The sequence below is a fragment of the Anser cygnoides genome, chromosome W (genome assembly GCF_040182565.1).
Source record: "Anser cygnoides isolate HZ-2024a breed goose chromosome W, Taihu_goose_T2T_genome, whole genome shotgun sequence".
Lineage (NCBI taxonomy): Eukaryota > Metazoa > Chordata > Aves > Anseriformes > Anatidae > Anser > Anser cygnoides.
The window spans coordinates 4,620,197-4,629,815 of record NC_089911.1 but is presented as its reverse complement, the minus strand read 5'-3'; the positions used below and the strand labels follow the sequence as shown (position 1 = coordinate 4,629,815).

The 9,619-nt window shown below is 59.1% G+C and overlaps 1 protein-coding gene across 1 annotated transcript; it reads right to left on the bottom strand.

Annotated features, from left to right (window-relative positions):
* Positions 1–2,508: 2,508 nt before the first annotated feature.
* On the bottom strand, positions 2,509–6,726 carry LOC136788570 (uncharacterized). The gene is made up of 16 exons (XM_066987130.1): positions 6,591–6,726; positions 6,398–6,477; positions 6,178–6,312; positions 5,991–6,070; positions 5,750–5,861; positions 5,541–5,630; positions 5,112–5,216; positions 4,834–4,986; positions 4,576–4,730; positions 4,181–4,472; positions 3,918–4,094; positions 3,662–3,817; positions 3,476–3,577; positions 3,255–3,357; positions 3,097–3,156; positions 2,509–2,881 (listed from the first exon to the last, which is right to left on the bottom strand). Exons 1-16 carry the CDS (start codon positions 6,724–6,726, stop codon positions 2,625–2,627), a joined length of 2,193 nt encoding a protein of 730 aa, XP_066843231.1. The 3' UTR covers positions 2,509–2,624.
* Between the last annotated feature and the right edge of the window lie 2,893 nt (positions 6,727–9,619).

Genomic DNA, 9,619 nt, shown 5'->3' with positions numbered 1-9,619 from the left:
AAAAAGCACCCCCCCCCCAAAAAAAAGCACAAGGTCCCCTCAAAACCCCCATAAAAGGCCCCAGAACACCCCAAAACCCCTAAATCTCCCCCAAACCACCCAAGGCAGCAGAATCCCCCCCATGGGGCGCAGGTTTTCCCCCAGGCTCGGCCTTGAGCCCTCACAAATGGACTTAGAACTGAAAGGAAAGGTTTTAAAACCCCAAAATGAGGCTTCGGACCCTAAAGACAGGGTCCCCTAGCACTGAAAATTGGGATTTGGTGTGAAAAAGGAGGGTTTAATCCTGCAGTGAGAATTTGGGGTCTTGAAAAGGGAGGGTTGGATTTTAAAAAGTGGGGTTTGCACCTTAAAAAAAGAGGTTTATAGCCAAAAATTACAAAATCTTTAAGGTTGGGAAGGACTCTTAACCTAATTTTGGAGAAATCCCCCATGAAAGCATGCCCTTAAACCTTTTAAAGTCCTCCAGGCATGGTCCAAGGAGGACCTCCAAGGAGGTTTTCTGGTCTCAAACAGAGCTTTTGGGCTGAAAAGGGTGGATTTTCCCAAAATAAAACTTGACCAAAATAAACTTTGTCCTCTCAAAACTTAATCCTCTCAAAACTTTATTCTCTCAAAACCAAATTTACCAAAATAAAACTTTATTCTCTCAAAACAGGGCTGGGGTGTGACCCCTCATTTTTCCACCCAAATCCTTGAACTTTTGCTCTTTACTGTGTGCCGTAAACCCACAAAACCCCGTTTTCAACCCCAGTCCTTCAGAATTTCGATTTGTTTTCGAGGCGACCCCAAAAAGGGGGGCACAGCCTCGGCTCCCCCCTCACGGCGCAGGCCGGGCCCAGCAGGGAGGCTGAGGGGCCCTCAGGGAGGGCGGCCATTTTGTGGTCCCTCACGGAGCACAGAGGGGCTGAGGAGAGATGGCTGCCCGTGGCTTCTGGGGGGGACGCGGGGACGTGTCAGGGAATGGGGGGGCTCTGGGAACGGGGGGGGCTCTGCTAATTACAGTCCTCAGTCGTTAGGGTTGGAAGAGACCTCCAGGGTCATCTGGTCCCAAAAACTGAATGTGGGACTCGAGGTTGAACGCAGTGCTCGAGGATCCCTCCCCACCCCCCCCGAAAATAAAGCTTCACAAAGCACCCCCCCCCAAAAAAAAGCACAAAGCTCCCCTCAAAACCCCCCTAAAAGCCTCCCAGAACACCGCAAAACCCCTAAATCTCCCCCAAACCACCCAAGGCAGCAGAATCCCCCCCATGGGGCGCAGGGTTTCCCCCAGGCTCGGCCTTGAGCCCTCACAAATGGACTTAGAACTGAAAGGAAAGGTTTTAAAACCCCAAAATGAGGCTTCGGACCCTAAAGACAGGGTCCCCTAGCACTGAAAATTGGGATTTGGTGTGAAAAAGGAGGGTTTAATCCTGCAGTGAGAATTTGGGGTCTTGAAAAGGGAGGGTTGGATTTTAAAAAGTGGGGTTTGTACCTTAAAAAAAGAGTTTTTTTTTCACATGAAATTATAAAATCTTGAAGGTTGGAAAGATCTCTCAACCTAATCTGGAGAAATCCCCCATGAAAGCACGCCCCTAAACCTTTTAAACTCTGGACCTCCAAGGAGGTTTTCTGACCTCCAACAGAGCTTTTGGGCTGAAAAGGGTGGATTTTCCCAAAATAAACCTTGACCAAAGTAAACTTTGTCCTCTCAAAACTTTATCCTCTCAAAACAAAATTTACCCAAAGAAAACTCTCTCCTCTCAAAATGGGGCTGGGGTGTGACCCCTCATTTGTCCACCCAAATCCTTGAACTTTTGCTCTTTACTGCGTGCCATAAAACTACAAAACCCCGTTTTCCACCCCCGAGTCCTTCAGAATTTCGATTTCTTTTTCGAGGAGACCCCAAAAAGGGGGGCACAGCCTCGGCTCCCCCCTCACGGTGCAGGCGGGCCCAGCAGGGAGGCTGAGGGAGCCCTCAGGGAGGGCGGCCATTTTGTGGTCCCTTAAAGAGGTTTATTTTCAGCTTGAAACGATAAAATCTTTAAGGTTGGAAAGATCTCTCAGCCTAATTTGGAGAAATCCCCCATGAAAGCGCGCCCCTAAACCTTTCAAACTCCTCCAGGCACGGTCTAAGGAGGTTTTCTGACCTCCAGCGGTGCTTTTGGTCTGAAAAGGGTGGATTTTACCACCCAAAATGAAACGTGACCAAAATAAACTTTGTCCTATCAAAACCTTAACTGCTCAAATCTTAAAAAAAAAAAAGTGGGGTTTGGACCGTAAAAAAAAAAAAAAAGAGTAGGGTTTTTTTTTTTTTTTTCACATGAAATTATAAAGTCTTTAAGGTTGGGCTCCCCCCGTCTCCTTGGAGGCCACCTCAGCAGGCACCAAAGGAGGAGGCAGGGCACAGGAGGGAGGCCGGCGCGGAGCTGTGAGGATGATGGAGGCTGCGGAGCGCCTCCCTTAGGAGGAGAGGCCGAGGGGGTCTTTAGCTCGGAGGACGCCGAGGGGTGAACGCAGGAGGCACCGGACAAACATGGGGACGAAATTTATTTGTGGTGAGGGCGGCAAAACGTGGAGCAGGCTGCCCGGGGGGGGTGCGGAGGCTCCTCTGCAGGCATCCGAACCCCCTGCGGCCGTGAGGTGAGCTAGTCGTCCTTGCTCTGGCAGGGGGATGGGTCCTTGGACGTCCCTTCAGAGCCGGAACCTTCTGGGCTCTCCTCGGGCTGGGGCTCGGTCTTCGGCCTCTGGCGGCGCCTTCGAGGCCAGCAGCAGAGCGCCGCCAGCGGGTTCCACGGCACCGGCAGCCGCCGGAGCCACTTGCGATGCTGCAGCAGGGCCTGGATGGTGCGGGAGGTCTCCGCGCGCACCGAGGGCGCCGCGTCGTGCATCATGGGCTGCAGGACTGCGGGAGGACGGAGAGAGGCTGGAGCCTCCGCTCGGGCCGCGGAGACCCCTCCGGGAGCCCCCCAGCCGGGAGGAACGCGGGGAGCAGCCGCTCCGAGCGCCCCGCGGCCCCCCCGATTCGTTCCCCCCCCCAGCCTCCACCGCGCCTCCCCCGGGGCGGAGGCCCGGCCTCCAGTCCTCCCCCGCCCGGCCTCCAGTGCTCCCCTCACTCACTGTCGATGATTTCGCGCAGCTTCTCTTCGCTCTGGTCCTGGAGGAGCTCCGCGGCGAGCCCTAGGAGCAAAGCCGCCCGTCAGCCTCCGCCCCGGGCAGGGCGAGGGGAGGCCGCGGGGCCTCTTGCGGAGGCCGCTGGGGCAGGGAGGTGGCCTCACCGATGAACCTCACGGTCTCCTCGCGCACGGATGCCTGAGGGTCCTCCAGGTACGCCCGGCTCTGCTGTAGGCGCTTCTCTACCCGGTCTCGATCCTGCTGCAGCTGGAGAGGCCGCGAGGCTCGGTGAGCCTCCCCGGCCCCGTTTCTTCCCCCCCCACCCACCCACCTCGGGGAGCCCCCGAGAGCCCCCCGCCAGCCTCGCCGCGGAGGCCGCCCTCACCAGGCACGCTCTGATCCTCCAGGTCTGCTCCATGTGGGCCACGTCCTTCAGCTCATCCCACCACAAGAGCTCCGCCGCCGCCATGAGGGCTTCTTGGGAGGCCTGCGAGGCAGCGGAGGCACGGGGCTCGGCGCCGGCTCCTCGCGCCCTCCGGCCTCGCCGCGAGCCTCCGTCGCCGGCGCTTACCTTGGCCACGCTGTGGGTCTCGTCGCTCATGCGCAGGTAGAGCGGGACGAGGATCTTGCGCACCTTCTTCCACATCTGCGTCTTGTGCCTCCACAGCACGCGCTCCATGGCCGCCTTGAAGAGCTTCATGGAGCTCTCCCGCACCGCGGCGGCCTCCTGGGGAAGAGGAAGAGGAAGGGGGACGGGGGGTTTCGGCTGCGTGGCTCCGGCACGGGGCGGGCGCCGCGGGGCCGCGGAGGCTCGTCCTCCCGCTTACGTTGTCCAGGAGAGGCTTGACCACGTCGACCAGCTCGAGGGCGGTGAGGCTGGCCGCCTTCTTCTCCACGATGCCGAGGATGTTGCCGCAGACCGCCAGGGCCGCCGCCGTGATGTGGGGCTTGCCGAACTGCAGGGTCTCCAGCACGTCCGGCAGCAGGCACTGCCCTGCCTTGGCCTGCGCCGAAAACACCGGGGCGTGAGGAGGCCGCCGCGCCGCCAGCCGAGGCCGGGAGCGGGGAGGGGAAGAGGGCGGAGGCTCACCAGCTGCGGCCTCTCCATCAGCGCCGCCAGGCCTTTGAGCGCCAGCCAGAGCAGGTGGAAGTTGGCGGTCCTGAGGCAGCGCTGCAGGCACTCCACGTCCCGCAGCTCCTTGGGGACGGGGTCTTCGGGGCGCTGGGCGTAGAGGAGGCTGAGGCGGACGAGGCTGAGGTCCTCGGCCACCCCGAGGAACTCGCGGATGTTCCTGTCGTGCAGCAGCAGGTGGAGCTCGTGCAGGAGCCGCTTCGCCATGGCGGGCACGGCAAACATCACCTCCCACATGTCCATCGAGGCGCTGCGGGCACGGAGAGGGCGTTATCGGCGGGGGCCCCGCGGGGTTATCGGGGGAGCCCCGGGGGCTGCGGTTTGGGGCGCCCTGGAGGCTCGGGGGCCGGTACCTTTCTTGGGACGGGCAGATGAAGAGCACGGTCATGAGCACGGAGCGGGGGAAGCACTCCGTGAGGAGGACGAGCAGCTCCAGGAGCCTCTTCCGCACGTCGGGCGCCGGCTGCTTCTTCAGCGTTTTGAAGAAGAAGTTGACGAAGTGCGGGACCTGCCGGGGGGACGCGAGGGGGTGAAAAGCGGCCTCCTTTCCTTCCCTGCCGGGGGGGGGCGTCGAGGCCGGGGGAGGGGGCTCAGGGCGGGGGGGCTCTCACGTCCGCCAGCCAGCTGATGGGGTCTCGGGTGGTCGCGTCGAGCAGAAAGGAGACCCAGTGCTGGTCCTCGTCGCACACGCCTTCTGTCACAAGCTGCAGGCAGGTGAGGATGAGGTCCGTCCTCTGCGAGATCTTCAGGTACCTCCCGAAGGGCTGCGGAAGGCGAGGAGGAGGTTGAAGAGGAGGCCGGGGAGGGAGGAGGCCCCGGCCTCGAGGCTCTGGGGGCTGCGGGGAAAGGGGGGGGGAACGACGCGGCCGGGGGTGGCCGAGCCGCTCACCTCCAGCGAGGAGCACTTGGCCAGGAACTCGCCCAGCTTGCAGACCCTTTCCATGGCTCTCCTGCGGGCGAGGGCGTTCGCGGAGGTGCAGAAACGCATCAGGGCCTGCGAGGAGAAAAGCGAGCTGCCGGCGGGGCTCGGGAGGGCTGGGGGCTGGGGGGGAGCCCCTCAGGGAGAAGGGGAGCCCCTCGGGGTGGGGGGGAGCCCCTCAGGGAGAAGGGGAGCCCCTCGGGGTGGGGGAGAGACCCTCAGAGAGAAGGGGAGCCCCTCGGGGTGGGGGGGAGCCCCTCAGGGAGAAGGGGAGCCCCTCGGGGTGGGGGGGAGCAACCTGGGGTGAGGAGGAGCCCCTCGGGGTGACGAGAAGCCCCCCAGGACGACGAGAAGCCCCCCAGGACGACGAGAAGCCCCCCAGCCGGGCGCGGGACAGACCTGCACGACGCTCTGCAGCTTCTCCGGGAGCTTGGTGGCCGGCGGGCTGAGCAGCAGCAGCTGCAGCATGCTGTCCACGGCGTGCATGGTCTGCGAGTGGGGGGGGAACGAGCGTGGGGTGAGCGTGGGGCTGGGGGCGCCCCGGGAAGGGCCCTGGGGAACCCCCCGGGGAGGGGAGGGAGGGGAGGGGAGGGGGCGCCGGCACCCACCATCACATAGAAGCGCGCGTTCAGCTTCTCCTTGGGGGGCAGCAGGAAGACGCTCTGGAAGCAGGTGTCGAGCAGCCGCAGCATCTCCCTCACCTTGATCACCTGCACCGTGCTGCGAGGAGAGGGGGGGGGAGTGAGGCCGCAGCTGAGGCCCGGCCTCGAGGAGAGGGCGCGAGGCGAGGCCCGGCCTCCCGAACCCAAGAACCCTCGGTCGAGGCCGGAGGCGGCCCCGGGCGCGTACCTCAAGGCGGCGACGGCCAGCATGGCTTGCTCTCGCACCGGAGACTGCAGCTGGTCCTGGGGCTCCGACGCCAGCACGATCTGCGGGAGGGGAGCGGGACGGGAGCTGGCACCCGGCCCCCAGCCCCCGGCGGCACCCAAGGTTGCAGCAGCCCCCCCCCGGCCGCCCGCCTCCCCCCCCTTCTCACCTCGATGTGCCTGGCCACGTCGGTGCGGCGACAGAAGCAGTCGAGGCCCGCCGACAGCCCCTTCTCGCGGGCGGTGGTGCAGACGCTGCAGACGCTCTCCAGAAACTTCATTTTCTGCTCCTCGCTCAGGTGGCTCTGCGGGAGACCCCCGGTGAGGGGGGGGAGCCCCGGCCGGGAGCCCCCCCCCCAGCCCCCAAGCATCCACGGGGGTCGCCTTTACCTTTTGCTTGTTGGTTACAAAGGTGTCAATGGTGGTCACGGCCTCCTCTTCCTCCTGGTACACGGCCAGGTCGTCGAAGGCTGGGGGAGAGACAGCGAAGGGGGCCATGAGGGGAGAGCGGCGGCAGGGGCGGCGGCGAGCCCCCCCCCGGGGGAGCTCGGCGCATTCGTGGCGGGGGTTTCTCTGCACTCACGGCCCGGCAGCGGCACGACCTCCTCCTCCTCCTCCTCCTGCTTCACCTCGAGGAAGTCGGAGGATTCCTCAATGGGGGTGGCCCAGCTGTCCACCCAGGCCAAGCGGGGCCGCTCGGGGGGGGGTTTGTCTGCCATGGTGAGGGGGGCGCGAAGGGAGGGAATGAAGCTCCACGCGGGGTGGGTCTCCGGCTCGCTCCCTCTCGCTCCTGCCCTGTCCTGACAGGCACTGGGGGGGGCGGCGAGGCGGCAACGGCTTTTATGTCGTGACATGGCGCGGGTCACTAAGGGACCACCCCCAGGTCACAAAGGGACCCTAACAACAGCACCCGCCCGGCCATGAGACCCCAAAAAGGGGGGGGCACGGCCTCAGCTCCCCCACCCCACACCCTCGTCAGCCTCCCATAAAAGGCCCCAGAACACCCCAAAACCCCTAAATCTCCCCCAAACCACCCAAGGCAGCAGAATCCCCCCCATGGGGCGCAGGGTTTCCCCCAGGCTCGGCCTTGAGCCCTCACAAATGGACTTAGAACTGAAAGGAAAGGTTTTAAAACCCCAAAATGAGGCTTCGGACCCTAAAGACAGGGTCCCCTAGCACTGAAAATTGGGATTTGGTGTGAAAAAGGAGGGTTTAATCCTGCAGTGAGAATTTGGGGTCTTGAAAAGGGAGGGTTGGATTTTAAAAAGTGGGGTTTGCACCTTAAAAAAAGAGGTTTATAGCCAAAAATTACAAAATCTTTAAGGTTGGAAAGATCTCTTAACCTAATTTTGGAGAAATCCCCCATGAAAGCATGCCCTTAAACCTTTTAAAGTCCTCCAGGCATGGTCCAAGGAGGACCTCCAAGGAGGTTTTCTGGTCTCAAACAGAGCTTTTGGGCTGAAAAGGGTGGGTTTTCCCAAAATAAAACTTGACCAAAATAAACTTTGTCCTCTCAAAACTTAATCCTCTCAAAACTTTATTCTCTCAAAACCAAATTTACCAAAATAAAACTTTATTCTCTCAAAACAGGGCTGGGGTGTGACCCCTCATTTTTCCACCCAAATCCTTGAACTTTTGCTCTTTACTGTGTGCCGTAAACCCACAAAACCCCGTTTTCCACCCCAGTCCTTCAGAATTTCGATTTGTTTTCGAGGCGACCCCAAAAAGGGGGGCACAGCCTCGGCTCCCCCCTCACGGCGCAGGCCGGGCCCAGCAGGGAGGCTGAGGGGCCCTCAGGGAGGGCGGCCATTTTGTGGTCCCTCACGGAGCACAGAGGGGAGCACAGAGAGGTTTTAAAACCCCAAAATGAGGCTTCCGACCCTAAAGACAGGGTCCCCTAGCACTGAAAACTGGGATTTGGTGTGAAAAAGGAGGGTTTAATCCTGCAGTGAGAATTTGGGGTCTTGAAAAGGGAGGGTTGGATTTTAAAAAGTGGGGTTTGCACCTTAAAAAAAGAGGTTTATAGCCAAAAATTACAAAATCTTTAAGGTTGGAAAGATCTCTCAACCTAATCTGGAGAAATCCCCCATGAAAGCACGCCCCTAAACCTTTCAAACTCCTCCAGGCACGGTCTAAGGAGGTTTTCTGACCTCCAACGGTGCTTTTGGTCTGAAAAGGGTGGATTTTCCCAAAATGAAAATTGACCAAAATAAACTTTGTCCTATCAAAACTTTAACTGCTCAAAACTTTCTCCTCTCAAAACAAAATTTACCAAAATAAAACTTTATTCTCTCAAAACGGGGCTAGGGTTCGACCCCTCATTTTGACCACCCAAAATCCTTGAAATTTTGTGTTTACCGCGTGCTCTACAACCACAAAACCCCGCTTTCCACCACAGTCCTTCAGAATTTCGATTATTTTTCGAGGAGACCCCAAAAAGGGGGGCACAGCCTCGGCTCCCCCCTCACGGCGCAGGCCGGGCCCAGCAGGGAGGCTGAGGGGCCCTCAGGGAGGGCGGCCATTTTGTGGTCCCTCACGGAGCACAGAGGGGCTGAGGAGAGATGGCTGCCCGTGGCTTCTGGGGGGGACGCGGGGACGTGTCAGGGAATGGGGGGGCTCTGGGAACAGGGGGGGGCCTCTGCTAATTACAGTCCTCAGTCGTTAGGGTTGGAAGAGACCTCCAGGGTCATCTGGTCCCAAAAACTGAATGTGGGACTCGAGGTTCAACGCAGTGCTCGAGGATCCCCCCCACCCCCGAAAATAAAGCTTCAAAAAGCACCCCCCCCCCAAAAAAAAGCACAAGGTCCCCTCAAAACCCCCATAAAAGGCCCCAGAACACCCCAAAACCCCTAAATCTCCCCCAAACCACCCAAGGCAGCAGAATCCCCCCCATGGGGCGCAGGTTTTCCCCCAGGCTCGGCCTTGAGCCCTCACAAATGGACTTAGAACTGAAAGGAAAGGTTTTAAAACCCCAAAATGAGGCTTCGGACCCTAAAGACAGGGTCCCCTAGCACTGAAAATTGGGATTTGGTGTGAAAAAGGAGGGTGTAATCCTGCAGTGAGAATTTGGGGTCTTGAAAAGGGAGGGTTGGATTTTAAAAAGTGGGGTTTGCACCTTAAAAAAAGAGGTTTATAGCCAAAAATTACAAAATCTTTAAGGTTGGGAAGGACTCTTAACCTAATTTTGGAGAAATCCCCCATGAAAGCATGCCCTTAAACCTTTTAAAGTCCTCCAGGCATGGTCCAAGGAGGACCTCCAAGGAGGTTTTCTGGTCTCAAACAGAGCTTTTGGGCTGAAAAGGGTGGATTTTCCCAAAATAAAACTTGACCAAAATAAACTTTGTCCTCTCAAAACTTAATCCTCTCAAAACTTTATTCTCTCAAAACCAAATTTACCAAAATAAAACTTTATTCTCTCAAAACAGGGCTGGGGTGTGACCCCTCATTTTTCCACCCAAATCCTTGAACTTTTGCTCTTTACTGTGTGCCGTAAACCCACAAAACCCCGTTTTCCACCCCAGTCGTTCAGAATTTCTTTTTTTTTTCGAGGAGACCCCAAAAAGGGGGGCACAGCCTCGGCTCCCCCCTCACGGCGCAGGCCGGGCCCAGCAG